Genomic DNA, 27,877 nt, shown 5'->3' with positions numbered 1-27,877 from the left:
TACTCCAATCTAATCTATTGACACTTTTACAGACTCGAGTAATACAATACAAAATGCAAACTTATATTATCATACAACTTACTTAGTCAATTTGACTTAGTCTTGTTATATTACAGACATATCTTGCACAACATTAAATTATATAAAAATGTTGATTATTAAATTTATTATATTATTAAACTAAGACCTCAGTCATTGCATCAATCCTTCATAGACAAGTACTTCTTTTGTATTTTTACCATTTAATAAAAATGTGTTAGAGTATCTCCAATGATGTAGATCCATTAGCTAAAATTACACTGTATAGATAATATGTAAATTTTGAATCGCTCCAATCCATAATACCCCTTAGCAAAAAATGTAGATAATCTTTCAACCTTAACTATATTTGTTGAATCAAATTTGCCCTTGAATATAATTTTACTTAACTAAGTTACACCGGACATTATTGGAGCATTTATACAACGTGGAAAAAATAATTATATCCAATCAATTTAGCCAACTAAATATAGACAATAGTACTGGAGCATAACATATTCGTAATAATGCAAATTTATTTATTTTTAATTAATCATTTTTAAAATATCCGAATTAAACTCGAAAATGACCCGAAATCCTAAAAATTCCGAAAAATCAGATATTAATCTTTATTTTCAATATAAAAAACCGAACCAAACCGGATCAAAACATAACATAACAGATTGGATTCGGATATTACAAACCCATTCCTGCTTCCTGCATACAAGTTTCAGATTGAAATCATACGGGTCAAACCAGGAGATAAATCAGACAACTAGACAGAAATGAGCAGCAATAGCAACAACAAGAAGAGGGTATTAATAATAGGAGGCACAGGGTACCTGGGTCAGCATCTTTTACAACAATTATCAAATAATAATAATACACCCATTCAGCAACCCTTCATTCTAGCTTTTACTCATCACTCAACTCTTCCTCCTCAGCCATTACTCGAAGCCATTCATTCCGATTGTCTCACTTTCCCTCTTGATTTACAAAATGTTGATGGATTTCATGCTATCTCCTCAACATTTGGCCAGGTTTTCCTTATTAATTTACTTTCATTTTTTTTGTTATTGGTGTTCTTGATTATTGCTCTATTTTCAATTTAATTAGTTGTTACTAGTTCTTTTTTTTTTGGAAATATATAAAGTCGGTCGCCCTTTTCGTCCAAATATATCAAGTATGTCATTATTTTTGAGTTTGACTCAATTTGATCATTAATTTGAAATTTTATATCAAATAAATCATCTTCCGATGACTAAATCGATATAAAATTTTAACTTTTAAATAACTAATTTGATACAAAATTTCAAACTGGTAACCAAATTGAGTCAAACTGGAAAGTAATGACCTATTTGATATATTTGGATGAAATGAGTGATCAGTTTGATATTTTTCCCTTTTTTTATCTTTAGTATTGGGTATGTTTCTGATTTTCATTATTTGATGTATAACTTAAAAAGTTTAGAATTTTATGGGTTCTGTGTGTGTTTTATTTTTACTTTTTAGTTTGTTGTTATGTTTGTGAATTTGGCATTTTCAGCCTGATGTGGTGGTCAATTGTGCTGCACTTTCTGCTCCTAGTGCCTGTGAGATAGATCCTGCTACTGCAATGTCGGTTAATGTTCCATCTGCACTTGTCAAATGGTTATTAAGCTTTGGCAATCACAACACTCTTCTCATTCATCTTTCCACCGATCATGGTAACATTTAACAAAGAAGAGAGCAGCTTTATGTTTTTTTATCACTTAGATTTGTTCTATAATCGAGGAACAAGTGTATATTCATACAAATTATTTGATGTGAAGAACAAATGTCAGTATACGTTTTAAGGGTAGGAGCTCATTAGGTTGTAACCATTATAGTATAGTTCTTTCAAATTCCTACTCTACTATAGGTGTGTTTTTATATTATTCTAATTTACTAGTGATAAGGAGGTTGTGTCGATTTAAATGTTAGGTCGGCTGAGGGCCTGTGGTTTATTTATTCAAAGTGTTTCAAGATCAGCACACTAATTGTTAAGGCAATTCCACAAAATCAGCACAACACTTAAATCACAGCAACAATTAAGTCTGTTCTTATTTGAATTCAAATATAGCTTTAGTTTAGGGTCTGTTTTGATTCTGTAATTACACCAATTTATTTCACATATACTAGCTCCTGTAATAGTGCCCGTAATTATTCATGTACTCTGCTATATATTGTACAACCTATACATCAATGAGAGATAAGGAAATACAATTTCTACATGGTATCAGCCTAGGATCATCTCTCTCTCTCTCTCTTTCTCTCTCTACCTCCCTCCCTCTCCCATCATCTCTTTACTTTTCTATCATGGCTTCTGTATTTTCTTCACATGTTTCTTTCCCTTCTCAAAACACAGCTCAGTTCACCAAACTAACTGAAACAAATTACTTAATTTGGCTGAGACAAATCAAGCCCTACCTTCATGGTGCCAAATTTTGGGGATATGTTGATGGCTCTATACCAGAACCTTCTCGCACCATAATGACTGCTGCTACCGACACTGCACCAGCAAAAGAAATTTCCAACCCAAAATATGAGGAATGGTTCATTGTAGATCAGCAAATAGTCAGTCTCATCACTACTTCTTTGTCTAAAAGTGTCTCCCAGCTCACAATTGGCTTTGATACCTCAAAAGAAATTTGGGACTGCCTAGCCAGCCACTTCTCTCAGCGTTCTGCCGCTAGTGCATCTAGCCTCAAGCTTCAATTACTTGAGCTCAACAAAGGCTCACAATCAATTGATGACTATCTTTGCCATGCTAAGTCACTTGCTGACCAGTTAGCAGCTATTAAAAAGCCAGTCTCTGATGAAGATTTAGTACTTGCAACACTACATGGACTTGGACCACTACCTCATGCTTCGAACGGCCCTCTCGCAACACTCTTCTCTTCCCAATTTTACTGAGCTACGCGCTCGAATATTAGCCTTTGATGCCCAACAACGTCACCAAGATCAAGGGACAGCAACTGCTTTGTTTCATTTAACTAATGCCCGTCGCGAAAATCAAGCTCAGAATAGCCGCAATAATTATTCAAATGGTCGAAATTTCAACAGGTCCAAGCGATATTATTCAGGGCGCAACTTCGGAATACAACAAAAGGGCAATTTCTCATCACCACAATTCCATCAGCAACAATTTTCTACATTTAGACCCTACGCTTCTCCGAGTTGGGCTCCTCATCCTCAACCATCCAGTGGAATACTCGGTCCGGCTCCAACTTGGTGTTCTAATTGTCACACAAACCAGCGCGGACAACAACAATGCCCCCATAGGTTCACAGGCCCAACCACTTTTGCACCCTTCGCAGGAGCTCATTTTGCTGCTGATCCAAATTGGTACCCGGATACTGGAGCGACCCATCATATGACCGCCATGCCTGTCAACAATCTAGAAGAGTATAGTGGTCCTCATAATGTTTATATGGGTAATGGGAACTCAATGTCTGTTTCCCATACTGGTAACCTACCAATATCCTTGAGATCTTCTCATTTTACATTACAAAATGTCTTTCACATTCCTTCTATTCGTAAAAATTTGTTATTTGTTGCTCGTTTTACAAAAGATAATCAAATCTTCTTTCTTTTTGCCCCTGATTTTTATCAAATATATTGCTTACAATCTGGCCGTCTCTTATTTCAGGGCCCTTGTAAAGATGGGTTATATCCGCTTAAGTTATCTCACACATCTTCCAGTCCACAAGCCCTCGCTGTTATACACTCTTCCATCTGGCACAATCGTCTTGGCCATCCGTCTTGTCACGTTTAAGTCCAAGTATTGGTTCTAAAATTTCTTTTCGTAGTTTTTGTCATGAATGTGCTCTTAGCAAGTCCCATAAATTACCTTTTGAATACAATAAATCTTATGTTGATTCACCTTTTTATGTTGTTCATAGTGATGTATGGTATTCATCTACCTCTTCCACTCGTGGATTTAAGTATTATGTTCTTTTCACCGATGAATTTTCTCGTTATACATGGATATGTCCAATGCATCGGAAAAATGAAGTACTCTCTCACTTTAAGAAATTAGTTGCAAAAATTCAAAATCTCTTTGGCATCACCATTAAATTTCTCCAAGTGACAATGGAAATGAATATGTTAATCATGAATTCACCAAATATTGCAACTCTTTGGGAATTCAACAACGATTCTCATGTCCTCACACACCTGAACAAAATGGGTTAGCAGAAAGAAAGCATCGTCATATTGCAACCATGGCCCGTAACCTTCTACTTACTTCTGGTGCTCCACACAAGCTTTGGATGGAAGTTGTTCTTACATCCGTCTATCTTATTAATCTTCGTCCTACCTCTATCTTAAATTGGGATTCTTCACATCATCGTCTATACGGGAGTCATCCTTCATATACTTTCCTTCGAGTCTTTGGGTGTTCTTGTTTTCCGTATCTTGGTCCTTATGTCTCTGATAAATTTTCTAGTCGAAGTATAGAATGTGTCTTCTTGGGATACAGTCCTCAACATAAGGGTTATAGATGCCTTGACCCTAGAGCTGGTCGTGTCTATGTGTCTAGGCATGTTATTTTTAACGAAACTTCTTTTCCCTACAAAAACATGCAGGAACAGGCACCTCGTCCTTTGGAATTTGCTCTTTTACCAGGCCCATCCTCTTTTCTAAGGCTATCAGAAGGATCAGCAAATCCTGGGCACATTAATCCATCTACAGAGTCTCATTTCAACAATAATGAAGTGTCTCAATCCTTTGGTAAGACATCATCACTACCATCTTCCAATTCAACAACACCAAATCAGGCCCCAACTTCCATAAATCCACCACCTGTCCTCACCTATCAGCGTCGCAATAGAGTTAATCCAGATTCAATTCCAGAATCAGTGACGACTGAACCTGACCCAACAACAGAGGCTTCAACAGCCCGTATTCCACCTGCTCAACATCCGATGATAACTCGTTCCAAAGATCGCACACTTCCGCAGAATAAACGTCATGAAACAACAGTAAAACATCCTCTTCCTCAAGCTCTCTTAAGTGCCATTGAAAATTCTGAACCAACATGCTATTCAGAGGCTTCTAAGCATGAAATTTGGCGCAATGCTATGACAGAGGAAATCAATGCACTATTGAAGAATCAAACTTGGACTCTTGTGCCTCCATCACCATCTCACAACACAATCGGATGCAAATGGGTATTCCGCACCAAGCGAAATTCGGACGACACAATCGAGAGACATAAAGCTCGGCTTGTTGCCAAAGGATTTCATCAGCAACAAGGCATTGATTACCAAGAAACGTTCAGTCCTGTTATCAAACCTGCCACAATAAGGACAGTCCTCAGTCTTGCTGTTTCTCGGAAATGGGCGCTTCGACAACTAGATGTCAAAAATGCATTCTTACATGGATTTTTAAAAGAAGATGTTTATATGGCACAACCCCCTGGATTTGTCGATCCATCTAGACCACATTATGTCTGTAAACTTCACAAATCACTCTACGGTCTCAAACAGGCTCCTCGTGCCTGGTTTCGCTGTATGACATATTTTCTCAAAGCAGCTGGTTTTGTTCAAAGTTTAGCTGATCCCTCACTTTTTATTTTTCGTCATAACAACCATACAATCTACTTCCTGCTATATGTTGATGACATTCTGATCACGGGCAGCGATGATAAACTTCTAGACCAGTTCATTCATGTACTTAGTCGTGATTTTGACATCAAAGATCTAGGACCTTTGCATTATATTCTTGGGTTACAAGTAACTTCTCAGGATGACGGAGTTCATATTGGCCAACTTAAATATGCTCATGATCTTCTAGTAAAGCACGACATGCTTTTCTCTAAACCAGTCACTACTCCCATGTCGGCAAAAAGAACTCTTAGTTCTGATGATGGCAACATACTTGCCAATCCTACTGCCTTTATGGCACTTGTTGGTTCCTTGCAATACTTGACGATAACTCGTCCTGATATTTCCTATGCCGTTAACTCAATTTCTCAGTACATGAGTCAGCCACGCACCTCTCATTTACTTGCTGCGAAGCGCATACTTCGATACATCAAGGGCACTCTTCATCATGGTATGTTCTTTAGTCCTCAATGCCAACTCACATACATTAGTGCCTATTCTGACGCAGATTGGGCAGGCTGTCCTGAAACTCGCAGATCAACCACTGGATATCTTTGTTATATTGGCACTAATTTGGTCTCCTGGTGTTCCAAAAAGCAGCCTACAATTGCTCGGTCAAGCGCCGAATCTGAATATAGAGCCCTTTCACATGCTAGTGCAGAAACCACGTGGTTAGCTTTCTTACTGCATGAGCTTGGAGTTAAGCCACAATTTCCTATCCTTCTTCATTGTGATAATTTAAGTGCAACATACATGGCCTCTAACCCGGTATTTCATGCCCGTACCAAACACATTGAACTAGACTACCATTTTGTACGCGAGAAAGTTGCTCTTCGTAGTCATCGTGTGTGCTATATTCCATCTTTCGATCAACCCGCTGACCTACTTACCAAGCCTCTCCACAAGCGCAGACATTTTCTTCTTACTCACAAACTTGTCCGTCAAGGATCGTCCAGTTTGCGGGGGGGATGTCAAGGCAATTCCACAAAATCAGCACATCACTTAAATCACAGCAACAATTAAGTCTGTTCTTATTTGAATTCAAATATAGCTTTAGTTTAGGGTCTGTTTTGATTCTGTAATTACACCAGTTTATTTCACATATACTAGCTCCTGTAATAGTGCCCGTAATTATTCATGTACTCTGCTATATATTGTACAAACTATACATCAATGAGAGATAAGGAAATACAATTTTTACACTAATAATTATTTTCATAGGAATTAGAAATGTTAATCTTACCTAAATTTGTGGTATTCTAATCTATCTCCTGTAAAGAATGTAAATGCTTCACTTGCCATTATTCCGGAAATATTTATAGAATATAATTTGAAAAGTACAGCTCTTGTAGTTGCTGATTGAAAGTGAAGCTGCTTTACTGCAGTTTATGAAGGGGTAAAATCCTTCTACAAGGAAGAGGATGAGACTGCTCCTGTAAATGTTTATGGCAAGTCCAAAGTGAAATCAGAGCACTTTATATCTGCGAACTGGTCCAACTTTGCTATTTTGAGAAGCAGTATCATATATGGGCCACAGACTGCTGCACCTGTGCACAAGTCACTTCCGGTTCAGGTATATATGCAGAAAGACATGTTTTTTTTAGCCTGTCTGGTGAAGTACTACGAAGTAGAGAGATAATTTTTCAGGTTTATTTAGATGGACAAAAAGAGCAAAACTCCAATACCTATGTAAAACAATAATACTTTGTGTAGTTGGACGTAGTTCAAATAGAATACTAGATATTACTCTGGTCATGTTTTTTCTTGCTCCCTTTGCCCCACTGGATTCTTTACATACTTTTGCCTCATGCTTGACACGCATTTTAAGGCTATTATAAAATATAGTTCTACATGTTTTTTTTAGCCTGTCTGGTGAAGTACTACGAAGTAGAGAGATAATTTTTCAGGTTTATTTAGATGGACAAAAAGAGCAAAACTCCAATACCTATGTAAAACAATAATACTTTGTGTAGTTGGACATAGTTCAAATAGAATACTAGATATTACTCTGGTCATGTTTTTTCTTGCTCCCTTTGCCCCACTGGATTCTTTACATACTTTTGCCTCATGCTTGACACGCATTTTAAGGCTATTATAAAATATAGTTCTATATTTTTTTAAAAAATTTCTTTTTCTGTATAAAAGTTTAAACATTATATTTTTATTTAAAAGAAAAAATATTTAAAATTATTTAGGGAACCATGTTTTACGGGAGCCTTAAAATGCGTGGCGATCCATTGTCCCCCAATGTAAACATCCCAGTGGGACGGAGGGAGTATTTTTCTTGTGTCAGGGGTTCTTGTTGAATTGATTTACAATGGTATCTTCATTTTTCTATTCGGATTATCTTCATTTTTATTTCTCTCCCGATTTTCACTAGGCTTGATGCTCTTTGCTTCTCCAAATTCATCCCTTTTATTTTACCTCCAATTTTCACATGTTTCCTAATTTCTTCTATTTCTGTATCTTTTTATTTTATTATTCTAATCTTTGTTGCTCATTTGAGGTACCCTTCATAATACATCTCACTTGGTAAGCCTAGAGCTTGTTTCCCTTTATTATTCTAATCTTTGTTGCTCATTTGAGGTACCCTTCATAATACATCTCACTTGTTAAGCCTAGAGCGGTGTTTCCCTTCTTCTCTACGTCTCTTTAACGAAGGACATCGATCTGTAAAATTGCTTTGATTTTTACAAGCGAGGATGAAAGTGGGTAGCCTTTGTTTATAACTTTGTAATACAAGGCAAGAATCATAGTGGTGTTTGGTGAGATGAACAAAATTAAATACACTGATTGTTGTTTCTTAAGTTAGCTATCTGTAAACTGGAGAAGATGCTTCTTCTATATCCAGCAAATAAAGTTCGACTTTAAAATAGCAAATGTATGCTACATTTGACGTTGGAAAGTCTTATTTCTGAATATGTTATGATTGCAGTGGATTGATAGTCTTCTTGCGAAAGGAAATGAAATTGATCTCTTTCATGATGAATTCCGTTGCCCTGTCTTTATTAAGGATGTAGTGACCATCATACAAACAATAACCAGCAGATGGATTGCAGGTATGTAATCATAGAGTTTATACTTACTTATATATATGCTGTATTTATATTCAGACTGCAACTTCAGGGTCTGATGCTATTATGTAAAGTAGCACTTTTGTTCTTGGCCAAAGATGCAACCTTTTTCTTGTGACAGACAACTGATATATTACACTTTATGAAACAAGCCAGTAAAAACGAAATTGTAATATGCAAAAAATTGTCATTTTAAGGTCCAAAAATGACTCACGGAGTTGAATTTCGTTTAAACTAGTTCGAAAATCCAGCATGTTTTTCATAATCTATTTTAAAACGTTTTAAAATATTAGTGTCCTACTATGGTACAAGCCTAAAAAGCGAAAATCCGATAATAACTATGCTATTTGTGCTAACTATGCTAATTTGTGCTACGAAAACGACTGTTGAATATTTATTTTGTATCAATAGATAACATTACATAGCGATTGCCGTAATACCATAAAATGTTTTTTTGAACATTTTCATCCTTCGTTAAATGTTAACGTCCTAATTTTATATCGACCAAAAATGTTGAAAATCCGATATGTATAACTATCCTAGTTTAAGCTTGTCGAACATTCATTTCATATCTTTTTCAGTTGAATATGCCAAAGTTTTAGTCCGAAATGTATAACTATGCTAACATTTTAGTCACTTCATTGTTGAAGTTGCTGCATGAAGATAATGTCATTCTTCTCAATTCAATAATTGCACCGGAGATAATGTATGATAAAAATTTGATTGCATTTTGTCCATATTGGATTACTGCTTTCTGAACCACATGTTTGAATTTTTATTTTATCCACTAAGATCATATTCTTTAGATTTTCAACCATATGTTAGGATTTTATTTTATCCACATCTTATAATTCTTGAAACAACATTTCACGCACCATCTCAAACACCATATAATCTTCAAACACTAATTCTTCATCTAAAGTTGGCAGGTTATGTTAGTGTCTTAATGGTCTATGGTTCGAAAAGATGATGATATAAACCATTATTGCAATCCTTAATTAATGCACTATATAACTTTGGGAATAACATTTAAAGAGCTGTTTGACATTGTTCACGAAGTGACGAGCATAAGTCATGCTCACTCAATATAGTGTTAAGGTGAGCTTCAAGTATCCACAACTTGGAATCGCACAACTTGGAATCGTTAATGTTGTGAGGAAATATTATCTGGGTCACATTACTTGCGATATGGATGTCATTAACATGTTGAGAGTACCTAAGACACTGGTCAATAGGATGGGTGATATCTCCCTGCCAGGGGCCTTCGAAGGTGCAGTTATGCTCTGTGCACTTTAATAGACATTGGTGTTGGTGCTCCTTCTTCAACTAAAGAAGTGAAAGCTGAAAATGATTTGAATTCAATAATGTTGGATGAAACTCCACACTTTTCGGAACTTGCTGATCTCAGCTGGTCAAACTGAGAGGATACATGATTGTTGCATACACATCTATGGCATGAAGTTGTGGTCCCTCAAGTTGTACAAGAACAAGGTTACAGTTGAACTGTTGCGGATTACAAAGGTGAGCAACAGCCTACTGAGGAGCATACAACTTCAATGACTTTTACAAAAATGGAAGACATTGATGAGGCTTTCCTTTCCAAAACAGATACTGATGATACCTTAACAGCTGCAATTTCTTACAGATTTTGTAAGAGATCTAGCAATTTTGGCAAGAATTATATGCTTATCTTTGCTCCATGTGGTCGGGAGCAAAACAAGAATCAAAAGGTGTTAAAACTAAGTTCAAGATATGTGCAAGGTGAGGTGAAACTAGAAGAGAATGTAATGAAAATATCAGTTGGTGGGGAAGGATTTAAGTTTGGATGTTCAGACAAGAGAACAACTATGGATATTGTTGGGTAATTATTTAACACTACGCGATAATCAGGATTAACAAGGGCAGCCAAATAACCAAGTAACGAAACAAAATACGAAGGCAGAAACAACAATATATAATCAGTAACTGAATTGACAAAGAGAGAATAGAACACTTAGCTCTAACAGAAGTTTTATTAGCCTTCAAGAAGACCAGACTGTTCTTGAAAAGATTATTGTCCCAGCGTAATTATTGTCCCACTTACGCTGTGTTGCAGCAATATCACTTTCATGATATAACAACACAGAGCACTTCGTTCACAGTCACGTAATGCTCAACAACGATTGTTCTTGAAGTCGAGTCGTGGCGTTGCGTGGCGTGGCGAGGCGAGCCGAGGCGGCGGCGCGCGTGCGCGCGCGAGGCACACAATAACACCATGCACACCCACATGCCTTAGTAGTTGTATACTTGTCAGGAACTAGGGTTTCTGACTTAGGGTTTTTTAGTATTTTTGTGATTTTCTGATTTATGAGAACTAGGAATGTAAACAAACAAAGATTATAGACTAGAATCTAAGTAGAAATAGGGAGATCAGATGAAGAACAGAGAGAGAAAGCACAGAGAATTGAATAGCTTGAAGAAGAAGATACAATTCTATTATATATAGAGAGAAAGAGTTTAGAGAGAGAGATCTGGTGGAAACTAATTCCTTTTCATATGTAGAAATATTGGCACATTACAACTAAAGAGTCTATTTATAAGCTCTGTATCACTGACTTGGTAAATTGTAAAAGTACTGAACTACCCTTACTAACTACCCTTACTTCCTCATTAAGTAATGCTTACTACTAATCTGATATACTACTACTTGCAGATTCTGAGATTCCCTCCTTAAAATATCACCATGTCCTCATGGATTAAAAGAAAAGTCGGGAAAGTTGATCCTGAGTAAGTCTTCATCCTCCCAAGTAGCTTCATCAGTGTTGCACCCCTTCCATTGAACCAACACCTGATAAAGAACTTTATGATCTTTGATCACACTTCTACTGTCCAGCTTCCTCAAGGGGCTCAAATCAAAAGTGCCATGCTCTGTAACTTGAGGAAGTTGTCTGTGCACTTTAGCCTGACCCACAGCTCTTTTTTTTTAACTGAGAAACATGAAAAACAGGGTGCACTCTTGAGGTCTTAGGGAGTCCCAATTAATATGCCACTGATCCTATTTTTTCTAGGATCTCATATGGACCAAAGAACTTGGCAGAAAGTTTCAAGTTCTTTCTTATAGCCACTGTCACTTGTCTATAGGGCTGCAACTTCACGTAAACCCAATCTCCAACTGCAAAAACCCTCCCAGACCTGTTGCTGTCAGCATAACTCTTCATCCTAACCTGAGCTGTCTCCAATAGTTCCCTGAGCTTACTTCACTGCTGCTGCTTTTCTGTTGACATAGCCTCCAGAGAAGATTGGTATGAATCCTACCTTGGCCAGGAATATGCCTAGGTTTAATTCCATACACAACTTGATAAGGGGTAGTGTCTAGAGCTGTATGAAAAGTAGTATTGTACCACCATTACGCAGTGGTCAGCCAAGAAGCCCATTTTTTTGGTGTTATACTAGTCATACTCCTTAAATATTGCTCCAAACATTGGTTGACTCGCTCAGTACAACCATCAGATTGAGGATGATAGGTTGTACTCATACACAATCTAGTTCTAGAGATCTTGAATAGGGCCTGGCAGAATTCACTTATGAATGAACTGTCCCTATCACTAGAGCCGGCCAAACGAACGGTTTGGCTCGGCCCGTTCGCCATTCGGCTCGCCGGAAAATCGTAAAAGTCGCCCTGCCACGTGCCGATTCAATATTCGGCTCGAACCGGTAAATATAACGAACCGAACACGAATAGAAAAGCTGGAAACCGCCGGCCCGGAACCGGACCGGCCCGGCACGGATAAATTCTTACAGAACTCACAGGCACGAACCGGCACGGCTCGGACCGCGGTTAACCGGCTCGGCCCGCGAGTCCCTGCCACGCGCTTCTGTTCTTCCAACGTTCACTACACTGCACTGCACAGAATATAGTCACTTATTTGCAAAAATAGTTTCTTTCTTTCTGCACCTTCAGTAATATAGTCACTTATTTGCAAAACAAACTTTGTTTTTAAAAATAACAAATTTGTTTTTATTATTTGATCAAATTAAAATGTTGAAATGTTAAAATGTGTTAAAAATTGAAAATGTTAATAATCGAACATAATAAAAATGTTATTTTATTATGAATCAGAATTTTATTATAACTGACAAAATATTCAGCCATTTAAATATTATCTAAATATTTAATTTTGATTCTAGCTGTAATATATATTTATCAATTTCTGAGTGAATCACAATTCACAACAGACTTGACAATTCAATTCTACCAAGTTGGTATTCACACTCACAGACATGTACATTCATAATAAATAAAAAAACCAAGTGGGAGAGTAGTGGACCAAAAGCATTGTTTTGCTTGCCACTTGCAAAGTTGCAATTTGTTTATACAATATTTATATCATCTGTCCAGCGTGTAATTCTGTAAGCATTACATAATATAAGGTTAACCGGCTAACTCGTCTGAACGAACGAACGGGCTCGTATTCGCTGAATTCGCCTAATTTGGATAACCCGCCTAATTCACGAGCCGATCCCGGGTTATCGTTTTATCAAACCGGCACGGCACGGCTCGGCTCGTTCACTTCTACGTGCCGTTCACGAGTTACTTGGTAACTGAATCGGCTCGCCAGAAATTCGGCACGACACGGCCGGCCCGATCGTCTGGTCACCTCTACCTATCACTGACAATGGATTCTGGAAGTCCATGCAACTTGTATATGTGATCAAAGAAACTATGAGCCAATCCCTTAGCTGATAAGGGATGTTGTAAGACCACAAAATGTGCATACCTGTTGAATCTATCCACAACTACCCATATGACCTCAAATCCTTGAGATTTAGGTAGTCCGGTGATGAAGTCCATTGCTATCTCCCTCCATGGCTCCTGAGGTATACTCAAGGGTTGCAGTAACTTTGGTGTCCTCACAATTTCCCCCTTAACCTCCTGGCAGATCACACACTCCCTGATCCATCTACCCACATCCTGTCTGATAGTGGGACAAAAGAAGTATTCATTGTTCCTTTTATAGGTGGCCCTGTTCCCAGAGTGACCACCAACCCCACTACAATGCAGCTCCTCAAAGACTTGTTTCCTGAGACCGCCTTTACTTCCAATCACCCATCTGCCTTGGTACTGAAGTAGTCCTTGAGTTAAGTAGTACTGTTGTGGACCTTGTTTGACTACAATTACTTGAACAATGATAGATTTGATGTCCACATCATCTTCATAACTTTCAATAAGCTGCTCCATCCATACAAGAGTAACTACTATCATGTTATGGCAACTTCCTTTCAACTCAAAAGTAGAATCAACATTGAGTGTTACTTCCTTTTCCTGCCATACAAACTTCAATGTTTGAGTTCCGTAGTTACATTGGAACTCCCCAAGTTTGGCCAACCGGTCGACTCCCAATATCAAATCCCAATCTGTTAGTTCCACCTTCCAGACTTCAATGTTGAACTTCTCCTGGTCTATCTGAAAGGTGAAGTCTGGACATTTAGTAGAACAGCTTAGGCTATCTCCATTTGGTAACTTGATAACCACTGGAGTCACTTCTTCTGTTTGGATTCCTTGATTGGCACATAACCTTGTAGAGACCAGTTTCAAAGTACTGCCACCATGAATCAACACCTTAACCTCCTTTCCATTACATGTTCCTCTAAATTGTAAGGGTTGCTTCCTGCTGTTCTTCTCCATCTTTAAAGCTGATAATAAGATTTCATTGTTTTGCTAATCCTCATTAGTATCATCGGGATATTCATCAAACTTAGGTGCTCCCTCATACTCCTCATTTTCTATCTCTAACCTCATTAAGAAGTTTTGAGGCTTTTTACACTCATGGCCTTTTGAGAATTTCTCATCACAATAGTAACATAACCCCTTCTGCCTCCTCTCCTCTCTTTGAGAATAAGTAACATTCCACCTCTGGACTCTTACTCTGGATCAGTAAGGGTGACTTGATACTAGCAGATGCACCATTACTTGCAACAGCTGCTTTTGCAGTGACTGTAGAGCTAGCACCAGACGTATAGCTGTTTCCATAGCTGTTGTACTTCCTTGGTTGATTATGCAAATTCTGCTCATAATATCTGGCCAACTTAAGAGCTTGCTCCAATGTACTAGGTTTCGGCAACCTGATCATGCCTTTGATGTCATTTTGTAATCCTCCAATGAAATTTTCCAAGAAGTATTCCAGAGTCAAACTTGGAATCTTCTTCAACACCTGACATCTACTTCTTTCAAAGTCATCAAAGTATTCTTCTACTGAACTGGTCTGGTGCAGTCTTTTGAACTTGTCAAAGACAAGATCTGTATCTAGTTCACCAAACCTGGCTATGAAAGCTTCTGAGAACTGATACCAAGTGACTCCATTCCTTCCTATCATGAATGATTTATACCATGACCTAGGAATCCCACTAAGGTGCATAGCTGCAATTGCACTTTTCTTACCATCACACACTAAATATATAGCAAAATACTCCTCATAGTCCCTTAGCCACTCCAGAGGATCACTACCTTCTTTAAAAACAGGAAATGATAGTTTGAGATTCCTTAGACTTTGAGTTTCCTTGGCGTTCTCCTTATTTTGTCCAGCAAATCCAGACTCATCTCTCACATTCTTCTGCACTAATTTCTGCCTTTCCAGTGCAGCATGTACAGGATCTCTGAACATGCCTTAAGTAGTAAACTCAGGAACATTTTCCTTATAACTTTCTTCCTCCTCATGAAGGTCATATACTACTTCTTTGCCTTCATTCCTCTTATTCATTCCAAGGACCAGCAATCCAATCTGTTTATATAACTTGTCAATTTTTTCTTCAGTTCCCCTCATACGGCCTTGTAAATTCTTTTGCATCATTCTCGATGTTCCATATTGAGAAGCTTCCGAAAAATCTTCCTCCAATTAATAGCTCATTTCTCACAGACTTTATATCAAACACCTTCAAGTCAAGATAACAACACTACGATACCTCTAACTTTTAAGCACCTGTTCTACTCACACTTCTCAATACAGATATTTCTCCCCCTTTAACAACTAGAATCAACTACTTAGCTAGGAACGAGTTCAATCGGCATAAACATCTTCAATTCTAATTCTAACATCAACAGAATTTCAACAGATCTAAAGAGAAAAGCTGAGAACAATACACTTGAACACCTTATGAGCACTTTCTGAGAAATTTCTGAACTTGACTTAGTAAATTAGTTTTAGTCTAATTTACAATTGTTTATAATTGATTTAGTAACTTGATTTATAATTGTAACTTTAGGATCAACCTCCAACAATTGTAACATTTATCAAGGATCAACCTCCAACAATTAGTTTTAGGAAATTACATCAAGAACATGTCTAAAACATGCCTCAAACTTTTCATTTTCTAACATTTATGACATTCTCAGTGGCAAAGGAAGTTCATTATTGAGATTGGGAATTCAGATGAATTACAAGGCAAAGGCCATAGCACTCGAAAAACGAGTGACTAGTTTAATAATATTGTTGATTAAATAAATCAACAATATGTTTGTTCAGTGGGAACTTGGATGATTGTAATACCATACATGTGCACTGTGCTGAGACTAGGTAACCTTGAAAATGCAAGGCGAATTGAAGATCATGATGTTTCCAGGAGAGGGTTTTAATAACCATCTTTGATCCAGGAGGATATATACTATAAGCCTGTGAAAATGCATGGTGGTACTAGTACTACTGGAATTTTACATATTCAGCAACTATTGGAAGAAGTGAAAAGCTGGAAATGCATGGTCCACCATGAGTACATGGTTGCATTTAGGGAGAGAGGTTTGTCAGGATTGACATATACTAATATGAGTATTAATATTAATCAGTAGTAGTTTGTGATATTAAGTAATTAACAGTGTGTCGGGATTAGTAGTATATGTGCAGAGTGTAGTAGTATATGTGTGATATCATTAAGGGTAATATGCTCATTACTGTTATGTGTTGCTGTTATGTGTTGTGCTGGACTATATAAGCCAGTGTATTGTTCTAATTGTGGTGAAAAATGAATATATTAAAATGAAACTTGTTCCGCAATTCTCTCTCTTGTGTTTCTCCCTTTAGATATAGATCTTCTTCCTTAAGTTTCTCTTCACATCTAACTCTGATCTCTGGAAACTTTTCAATCTCTATCTCTCTATTTCTCTGTTATCTAGCTTGTTAACTGCTTACCTAAACCGAAAACACCAAAAATAGTCCGGGAACTAATTGATTCGTGACCACAATCCATTTTCTATCATATATAATCTTTAATGCAATTATTGAATTGAAAAGAAGGACATTATCTTCATGCGGCAACTTCAGTTATGAAGTAACTAATATGTTAGCATAGTTATACATTTAGGATTAAATGTTAGCATACTCAACTGAAAAAGATATGAAATGAATGTTTGATGTTAGCATACTCAATTGAAAAAGACTATGTTACTCAGACTCAGCTAGAGGTGTCCGATATGGACACGTGTCCTAGTATTTGACTCGAAAACATTTTGAAAAATATACATGTTTTTGGCTTAAAACAAGTGTCCAAATTCGAGTGTTTATGTCCGAGTATCGAGTGTCGGACACGGGTACTCGAAGGTAAAATGAAGAGTCCGGGTAACATAGGGAAAAGATATGAAATGAATGTTTGACAGTCGCTTTCGTAGCTGAAATTATGATACTTATACATATTGAATTTTCAACATTTTTGGCGTGTATTAGTTTAGGACGTTAACATTTTAATATAAATGAAAATGTTTCCAAAAATTTCATGTTATGCTGTTACAAAAATCGTTATGTAATGTTATCTGTTGATACGAAATTAGTGTTCAAAAGTCGTTTTCGTATCTCATATTAGCATAGTTATGCATATCGGACTTTCGCTTTTTCTTGTTTTTCAAAGTAGGACGCTAATATTTTAATACATGCTAAAAAGTTTCAAAATGAATTATGAAAAAACGTGTATTATAGGCTTCTCAACATGCCTCCGCAAACTAGTTCTAAAGAGATTCAGCTCTGCGAGTCATTTTCGGAGTTCAAAATGACAATGTTTTACGTATTAATATTATAATTTCGCTTTTTCTGGTTTGTTTCAAATTAGTACAACAGTATGTTAATATCCAACAAATAGATTAAAACTATTAGTATTCAGATCACATTTTTTAACTCACTGAAAATGGACCCCGAATCACCGAAAATATAGCATTTTGAGTTGCCAAACGGAGGGAAAACAGGAATAAAAAAATTACTTTACCGAACGCCATCCCAGATGGTGTTCAATCTTTTGATTTTATTTTCTAATAACATGCACCATTTCAAATGATGTTGCTAGCTTGTTTAAATTAAACCGGAGATGCTATACCATTTTTGCTATTTCCATTTCGTTTTATACCTTTTGACAAATGGAGCCCGATTTCAAGTGTTAGACTGTTTGTTATTGGTGTCTAATAATACAAAATGCTAGTATACTTATAAGTGACTGGAGCTGGAGCTTAATTTAATAGCCTTTTCTGTAATGAGTTTAAGTAAAAAGTAGACAATTACTTCACTATCCTTGCACTACATAACCACTGAATAACTTGCATTAACCAAGTTAGTGAAAACACACTAGACTATCAGTTAACTGACCTGTTGTGCATGTGTTATAAAGTAGTCCGTTCCATGTTTCTTTTACTTAGCAATCCATTGTTCAGATTATACTTTTTCTGACAAGTTGTCCATTGTTCCTTTAATTTATTTATTTTTTAATATTCGTTTTGACACTTTGCATTTGTGGTATATCCAGATGGTACACATATGCAAGTGATTTTAAATGTTGGGGGACCAGACAGGCTATCACGACTCCAAATGGCCGAGACTGTAGCAGCTGTCAGAGGTTATGAACCATCGTTGCTCAAACCAGTATCTGCTTCAACAGTAAGTCTACCTTAAAAGTTAAACCCTATGTTAAAAAATTTCTGTGTACTGGTTATATACTTGTATATATTTGCTCTGTTGTCATCCCCTATTATATAAATTTCTTGGTTTCTCAATCATTATACTTTTCTTAATTGTGTGGTTAGTTGCTTGGCTGTGACCCGACCTGATAGGATACACTAAAACACTCATGTGGCCATACTCATTTAACACTTTTATTAACACAGCAGTATCTGCTTTTCAGATTAATCGCGGTGTCAAGTCCCCTGCCGACATATCAATGGATATCAAAAAATTGACACAAACACTAGGTTTTTCTCCGATGAGATTCGAAGAAGGCGTCAAATTAACACTTGCAGATCCAACTGACATCACTTCTTGATTTTGAAGGGTCAGGCTTTTGGAAGTCATGTAAATTTCTTGCTCATCATAGGCTAAAGTTCTTCTTTTTTTTTTGTAAAGATACAACTGTAAGTATACAGTGGAGGAAAAGATGATAGTCGAACTCTAGACCTCTCAGACACTACTTGATTCTCATTATAGTATGCATTCAAGACTTGTGAAATTGGTTTTGCATATGAAATTTAGAGGAACTGTATATCCAGAGGTCATGTTTGAAAATTATTATCATATTTTAAGGGTAGTGATAAATGCACCCCCTAAATTTATTCTTACACACCCTTAATATGATTTTACCTCATTTACATTTGTTTAAACAAGCTCACGGGCCACTGTTTAGGTTCACTGTTCGGTCTTCCTGGACGCAACCGCAAATAAATATATTAATGTAAAATTAACATATATTATTAATTATGTCTCTTAAATTTTATTTATATTATTCAAATAAATATTAGTAATCATATCGTACATAATATTATATATAATACAAATATTATTTTTTTATATTAAGAACACCAACATATTTTAATTATATAATTAGTAGTCAAACTCTTAAAAAATATGTATTACTATTAAAAACAAAATAAACTGATTTATTTTTAAGATTATTAGTATTATAATATTAATCCAATTAATAAGAATGGAATGGACCTATATGTATTTTCGTACTAAAATTTTATTTACATTTTAACATGTTGAACCAAAAAACTTATGACAGGAAAAAATCAATTTTAAATATTATAATTATAGAATTTAAATTATATTACCACTCATTGAGTGTTATAAAGAATCATGCGCAAAGGTTGACTCGGTTGGTTAAAGCGGCGATAGTTATCCTCTTGGTCACATGTTCGAATTCCATGGGAGGAGAATTTATGATTATGTCTCTGGAGTCAGAGCATATTGCTTAAATGCGGTTTATCTTGGTTCACGTTAAATGTTATAAAGAATCATTTATCGTTGTACATTAACATTTAAAATGTTAAAATTCAATATTCAATTTTTAAAAAATTTAGAAGTGAAAAAGACATAAATAATATAATAATATTTAATTTCAATATTATCGGAATATAAAATAATTTAAAGTAGGTAAAAGAAATTGAGAATAAAAAAAATGACGTAGATTTAAAATGACATGGAAGATCATTATAAATATGAGGATACTTTAGTTAAAATTTATAGTAGGATATGCAAGTATAACTTTAGGGTGTGCATATATGAGTAATTTGTGGCACTCAAACTCATTAGAAAACGCGGGCATTTGATAAAATAATTATGAATTTCTAAAAGTTCCCTACAATTGATCTAAATTTTCAAAAGTAGGGCGAGATCACCCAAAAAGACAAGAGTATCTTTTATTTCTTTAAAGCTTTCCAATATAATTTGTGTTGGTATTAGGAAGATATGCATGAAATCTTCAAAAGTCGTAGATTTTAATAGTATAAATAAGGGGGCTTAGTGTTGTACGATTCATTTCACAGAAGAATAGTATAAAAAATATAGAGAATTTCCAAGGAAAATGAAAAAGAGAGATGTGAAGATGCATTTAGTGGTGATATTGGTGTTTGCATTGTTATGTTTTGTGGGAAATGTCAAGGCGAACACAACCTGTTGTCTCGTATGTTTACAAATATGTGGGCCCAATGACGCTTGTTTTAGTTCCTGTAGACGCAGATGTCCTCCCGACTTCTGTATGTAACAATGTTATATAATACCAGATTATTCTTTTTTTTAAATTGTTACACATTATGAATTTGTTTTATGAATTGATGCAGGTTCAAAGTATATAAACTTTACAGATAAGGAAGTTGTAAAAACTGCGGATCAGGAAAAACGGGATGCTGAATACACAAATGTTGCAAACAATTGACAGAAGATTAGGGAAAGCAATCATTTTTTTAATCAAATTATATTTTGTTATATTTCTTTTTTATTTCGAGCAAAATTCTGAAATTGCAATCTTTTTCTCTTTTTTCAGATTTCATTAATAATTTAAATGAAACTCAATGGGGACAAACCCGATCAAATCAAACTAAATAATTAATAGTTTGTTTCTGGATTACTTAAAAACTAAATACAAATATTCTGAAACTATAGTTCCGATCTAATTTTAATAACAAAATTACCTAATACACATATAAAAATGTATTTTTTAAGTAACAATATGTATGATTAAAAACAATAACAATTCTTTTATATATATACAGAGATTATCGGGCGGCGATTCGTAGAAAACCATTATCTAAAAATGTAAATACCTAATTTATTCCATTTTTTATTATATATAGTTACAATTTTTAGTTATTAAACTAAAAAATAAGTTGCATAATTTTTTATTTAAAAAATCATTAAAATTTGATGAAATAGTTTAAGGTGTTCTATAGAATCACAATAAAATCACAATTATCCAAAATTATTCCAAAATATAATTATTACATAATAGAATCAAATTTAAAATAACTTATTTTTTTCAAATTTCAATTGTTAAACGTTTTACTATATTTAAATATAAATATTATTCTACATTATCAATAAATTTGAAGAAATTCTATAATAAAATTGTTTTCTACGGACTCTTCTATATAAGAGTTCTCTTGAAAAAAGACCTATATATATTATATATATGACCTTTATAGAAAAGAGAATATATAGACAACCGGAGAGAACCTTGGTTCTATTATATAATTTTATCAAATTTGTTGCTAATGTAGAACAATAATTTTATTTAAATATAATAAAATAACAATTGAAATTTGAAAAAAAATACAATTTTAAATTTGATTATATTGTGGAATAATTTTGGATAATTACGATTTTACTTTGATTCTACTACAGAACCATTTTAAACTATTTCATCAAATTTTAATAATTTTTTAAATAAAAAAATTGTGCAACTTCGTTTTTAATTTAGTAATTAAAAATTGTAACTATATATGATGAAAAATTGAAATAATATATTTTTTAAATAATAGTTCTCTACGAATATCTATCTAAGAGAGCGTAATTTATACTATATTATTATAAACATTTAAATTTTCATCAAATAATTAAAATTTTGGTCACGTAATTTTATGTACAAGCAGTATTATAGTTTCTAATTTAAATTATAACTAGCGTGAAAGCCCATGCGAGGCACGGGCCTGTATTTATATCAAAATATTATCTCGGACGACTTTATGTTTATAAGAAATTGATTTTTGAATACAGTAAATAATTATTTTAACTCTATTTTATGTTCATACATCAATTACGTAAAAATGAATAATATATTTTTATAAATTTAATTACATTTCATAAAAATTTAAATAACTAAATATGCAATGAAAATGAGATGACTTAAAAGTCATCACTGTATTTTCTAATTTTTTCCTTTTCGAATATATAGACAACTTAAGTAGTGAAAATCTATTTTTACCGTAAAGTTCGATTCTCGCTCACCCCCGATAATTTTGATATTAGATACGTAATTTAAGGTAGATAAACCTAATTACTAAAAAAAAAAAATTATACTATTATAACAAAAATACTTGTAATTGTTTATAGGGATTATGCATCGGGTCATTTCGCGATTAAGAAGTCCTAGCTGATCCCCAAACCCACCCTACACCCCGAACGGAAATTCTATTCTTTTCCGGTCCTCACCCGAATGGGAAATTCTGCGAGAATCTTGGATATAGTTAAAAATAATTATCATGTAATTTTTTTATTTTTTTAAATCTACTTATTCGTATTATACAAAAACAATAGTAATATCTCATATAATTTAAAATCAAATCATATTAAAATTGATTTACAATATAAAGAAATGATAAATTAAAATTCAAGACAAATATTTTAAATTATAATATGTTGTTATGTATATATATACATATAATCGGGGTCGGGGAAATGGGGCGGGGAGATATTAATCCTAAACTCCGCCCGACCCCCGAAATTTTATAAAACCTTCCTCGTTGCTAAGTCCGCCCCCGAAAACTTCTCGAAATCCCAGACCCGAATGGGTTAGGATTGATTGGGGTTTATTCACAAGCTGATTTTTCTTTAGTCGAATAAAACCCGATCTTGAGTCTAACTCGGGTCAAAGTTATATCTACTCGGATTAAATATTAAGAAGTCTAAAAATAAATAGAAGTTAAGAAAAATATTGAACCAACACAATTACCTAATTATTCAGGAGTCTTACAAAATTTAATTACTCATCTCGTTCTGTAATTCATATATGTCCGATTTTGTACAAAATTAACATTTTTACCTCCGTAATGAATTATAATTAATATTTTTCTGTTATGTAGGAATATGTATATAATAATGATAAGAATAAGAGTAATGCATATTGTTTTGATGGTTTCATTTTTAAAAGTAATATATAATTTTTTATATGATACATATCTATAATAGGTATCTCCAATCACATATTTATATATCATATTACTTCATTTCTTACTTTATATATGAAGTTAGGGGGTCCAACGATGAATTACCCTATCTTTTTAAATAAAAGAAAACACAGTGCAACTTCAAATTTAGAGTTATCATGTAGGCCCAACTCTCTGTGTATTTTAAAATTATTTATTATTGTACACATTGATCAAGTAGATTTAAAGTAAAATTTGAAGAAATGATTGGAGATGAAATGGTAATATAAGTAAAAAAAAGGTGAAATCTGAAGATAAAATTATTTTAAAATAGAGCAATACTTGGAGATGACCTAATGAATTAGTTTTTAAAGTTAAAATTTTAATAAATTTGATTTTTTAGATCCAAGTACTCATTCCAAGTACTCCCGGATTAAACAGAATACTTTTGACTCGACAATCACACAAGTCAAACTGAATAAAACAGAATTATGATTTTTTGAAAACAAATCCAAAAAAAGTATAAAAAATGTTTAATTTTATAAAATATATTTTAAAACATAATTGATATGTGTGTGTGTCGAAGTACAAAATTTAAATTGCAACTATATAATTATATAAACTATCATTTTATTTACTCAAAAGTTAAAATTAAAAAAAGGAGAAAATATAATTTTTTTTAAACAAAACTTTTAAAATAAAATCAAAATTCATCATAGCACCATGATTCTAAGATAAAATTTAGTAAATAAACACTAAGGTAAAAAATTTCTCTCACGTATGAGAGTCGGCCGCCCTAACTTTACCTAACCCTAGCCGTCCTACCTTCTTTTTCCCCCATTCTATCCATCTCTATCTCCATATTCATCTTCATCTTCTTCTTTTATTCACTTTTTCTTTAATAAAATCGAGATTTGTTTTACAAATCTCGAAATATCCATTACAGTTTTTCATTTAGTTTTCAGATCTACTAAGATAACAGCTTGGATTTTATAATAAAATTCAGTTTTTGGATTCAAAATCTCTGGTCTAACAACATATTACAATTTGGTGTTATTTCGAGATTTTTGAATTTTGGGTTTTTTCGTATTGTTCTGTTTAAGTTATTATTTGTGTGTTTGATTGTCTCGCTTTATGCGATGTGTCTCGGTTTGTGCGATGTGGTGGTTGTGTTGAAAATGAATTGGATGGTGTATTGGGAGATCTGGATATCTCGAATCAACAACACTTTCGGCAGGTTTATAGCTGGTGTCCGGCAAGTAGATAGCTGGAGTGTGTTTGGAACGGTGGTGAAAATCACATGTGCTCACCTCTCACAAAAAATATTTGTTCATAATATGAGGCCTCTAAACTCTGTTGTTGCAACTGAGTCCTCTGAACATTGCAATATCAATCGAATTAATGTGAGGGTCAATTGTGAAGCTACTGTTTTCGGGGGAGATGCGTGCTGGATTGTCCGGGAAACCATTACCTTCATTTTTAATTTTCAGAATATTTGTATTCAGTTTGTTAAGCAATCCGGAAACAAAATGACTAATTATTTAGCTCTATTTGTTTTTCAACCTGGTTGCATGATCAGTTGGGGGTTTGTCCCGATTGAATTTCATTTAAGTCATTAATGAAATCTGCTTTAAATTTGGCAAAAAAAAAAAAAAAAGATAAAATTTAGTCATAAGTTTGATTCTAGTATGTTTGATTTATTTTTTTTCTGATTACTCATTCCAAGTATTTCTGGATTACTCAAACTGAATTAGATGAAATTATGGTTTTTTGAAAATAAATCCAAAAATGTATAAAATCTATTTAATTTTATAAAATATATATCATAACAATTACAACATAATTGATATATATATATATATATATATTTGTGTGTGTTTGTCTAACTTCAAAATTTACATCACAGTTATATATTTTATATTTGTATAAATTAATATTTTATTCACTCAAAAGTTAAAGTAATAAAAAATAGAATTTGATAAAAGGAGAGGATATGACTTATCTAATAAAAAATTTATTTTGGATTCAAAAAATTATGTAGTTTGATGGCAGTGTCATGAAATTTGTAAGTAAAAGGTAATGAGTTTAATTCCTATTGGATAAAACAATTGTACTTATTTTTAACAAAATTTGTGTAATAGTGACATTTTTATAATTTTTTAAAATAAAAGGACAAAATTGTGATTTCACGATCACTAAATCACTTTTTTACCCATATAATATATAGTAAGAGATACTAAATAACATTCATTGTATTATCTTCTTAAATTCAATTAAATATTGATTAATTTCCCAACCACATTGGGTTATGGTAAAGTGGTTAAGAGAGGAGTATGTTAATAGTTGGGACTCAAATTCGATTCTCAAAATTAATGCACAAATGGACAAATTAGTCATTAAATTTTCCCATAAAAAAAAAATAATAATATGGATCTGTATTACCCTTGGGTGGGTAGTTGGTAGTTAGGTATTAAATAGACATTGTAGGGTGGACAATTATAAATAAGAGGAGAGGTGAGTGTTTATTTTGTTGATTCAGAAAAGAAACAAAGAAAACATAATAGAGTTGGAAGTAAGAAAATAGTATATATAATTACTAAGAAAAAATGGGAAAGAAAGATGTAAAATTAAATTTGGAGGTAGTGTTGATGTTGGTAGTGTTATGTTATGGCAGAAATGTGGAAGGTTTTGGGAGATCAAATGACGACGACCCCTGTTGTGACGATTGTTCTAAACAATGCAAATCCAGGCCCCCTTGGTGTTACGACATTTGTAGAAGGAATTGTCCTCCTAACTGGTGTTCTGGTGCCTATAATATACTTCTCTTTTTTCCTTAATTACTTACACTGCCACACAATGATTTCTTAATTATTTTTCCTGTCTTGTTTTTAATTGATGCAGTTACACAAAACAAGGAAGTTCCGGGTAAGGAAAAAATCAATGGTCAAGGAGTACTTAAACATGAAGATGTGCACAGGGAGATCGGAAACTACTGAAGTTAGATGTATCAATTATTCAGTTGTGGAACATACTCATCTCTCAAATTAATAAATTCACTTCATGCCTTGCTGCGTGGACTCTATGTTCATACTAAATTTTAATAATAGGGACTTCATTTAATCTTCATTTTTATTATTGTCTCTCACAATTATTATATCTTTTTAATTATATGATACGGATTGTTGAATTTAAATATTAAAATAAAACATTACTCAACCTCTCATATTGAAATCCTATCAAAACAAATATTATTAGTATTATTCATAAATATACAAAAAAAAATAAAATTAGTTCAAGTCACACCAACAACAATAATTAGTATTATAATTTACAAAATTATAAATAAAGTTAATAATTAAAGTCTGTCATTTATATACTATTTTATACTACTTAATCTTGGGATGAGATGACTATCATGTCAATTTGGGGTCCATAAGTGCTATCCCCGAACAAGTATTATTTTACCATAACATCTCCATCCCGAACACCAAACATGAATTCAGGTGGCTAGGCGGGATTTTTTTGCTTAACAAAAATAAAATGCGAATAATATTTTTTAATTAAAAATTAATTTAAACTAGTTTTAAACCTTAAATTTGAATTAATAATTATTATAGTATTAATAATAAACAAAAATAATATTATTAAAATTAAATAATATCAAAATAGGTGAATTTAAATAATTTAAAGGATTAAAATTTTAATATTATAATTATTTTAATATTTTATTTGATGTATCTATAAATATAATATGAGGGCACGAATCACCCTCGAAAGATTTATAAATATCTTCTTGATTACCGTCCTTTATCCTAAAAATTCTCGATTCCCGGCCCTTTCATGGCGTGAAGGGATTGGGAGGACATGGTAGGTAAATACACGTCCCTAATTTAATCTTATCTTGAATATATACACATTCAAATTGAAATCTTAATTATATAATTATTAATTTATATTTATTTATTTATATAGATTTTCATTAATTTTATATATAAATAAATATAAATATATAAATATTAATAGTATGGGGCCGAGGCTAATACTTAATTATTAAGAAATTAACTGTACAAATCCCTTAAGACTCAATTTTTAATTGAATTAAAAATTACATTTATGTATACTATTATATTAAAATGAAACATTATATTCTTATATTATATTTTCAAGTAGACCCCTAAAAAAATAACTTTATATTTAGAATAGAAAAACAAATCCTTCCCGACGCAAAACACCAGCGGCTGCACAATTGGGGAATTTCTAATTTCTATATAATAAAGCTTAATAATTTCTTGTACACCCATGAATTAGGTACATTTTTCAACTCATAAACACTATTTCTCATAGAATTTTTTTTCTCAGAAATGTTAAGGCTTCTAATGGATTGTCTCATTTCTGCAATGCTGCGTATCCTTAGCTTTTTTAAAATAATAATACACATAAATCCAATACATTTTTTTTGTTGCAAAGAACATAAAATGCAGATTGTACTTACTAGTTATAGTCAAGTCACGAGTGTTTTC

At 33.6% G+C, this 27,877-nt stretch overlaps 1 protein-coding gene and 1 long non-coding RNA gene across 2 annotated transcripts; both read left to right on the top strand.

The window, feature by feature from the left end:
* The first annotated feature begins 709 nt into the window (after window positions 1–709).
* Window positions 710–19,277, top strand: LOC141668277 (uncharacterized). The gene is made up of 6 exons (XM_074475089.1): window positions 710–1,058; window positions 1,565–1,724; window positions 7,031–7,218; window positions 8,581–8,704; window positions 18,473–18,603; window positions 18,848–19,277. Exons 1-6 carry the CDS (start codon window positions 804–806, stop codon window positions 18,983–18,985), a joined length of 996 nt encoding a protein of 331 aa, XP_074331190.1. The 5' UTR covers window positions 710–803; the 3' UTR covers window positions 18,986–19,277.
* Window positions 19,278–25,866: 6,589 nt separating this feature from the next.
* LOC141667778 (uncharacterized) lies at window positions 25,867–26,483 on the top strand. The gene is made up of 2 exons (XR_012552770.1): window positions 25,867–26,162; window positions 26,259–26,483. It is a non-coding gene; the product is annotated as an uncharacterized LOC141667778 (long non-coding RNA).
* The last annotated feature ends 1,394 nt before the right edge of the window (window positions 26,484–27,877 follow it).

Source organism: Apium graveolens, chromosome 6 (assembly GCF_009905375.1).
Source record: "Apium graveolens cultivar Ventura chromosome 6, ASM990537v1, whole genome shotgun sequence".
Taxonomy (NCBI): domain Eukaryota; kingdom Viridiplantae; phylum Streptophyta; class Magnoliopsida; order Apiales; family Apiaceae; genus Apium; species Apium graveolens.
The sequence above is the reverse complement of the archived record's forward strand: the minus strand, read 5'-3'. Positions and strand labels throughout refer to the sequence as shown.

Excerpts from the sequence above, each read along its gene's own strand:
- LOC141668277 (XM_074475089.1), top strand. The coding sequence starts at position 804 with ATGAGCAGCAATAGCAACAACAAGAAGAGGGTATTAATAATAGGAGGC. Across the intron at positions 1,725-7,030 it reads TCATCTTTCCACCGATCATG|TTTATGAAGGGGTAAAATCC; the intron begins GTAACATTTAAC and ends GCTTTACTGCAG. Across the intron at positions 8,705-18,472 it reads AACCAGCAGATGGATTGCAG|ATGGTACACATATGCAAGTG; the intron begins GTATGTAATCAT and ends TGGTATATCCAG.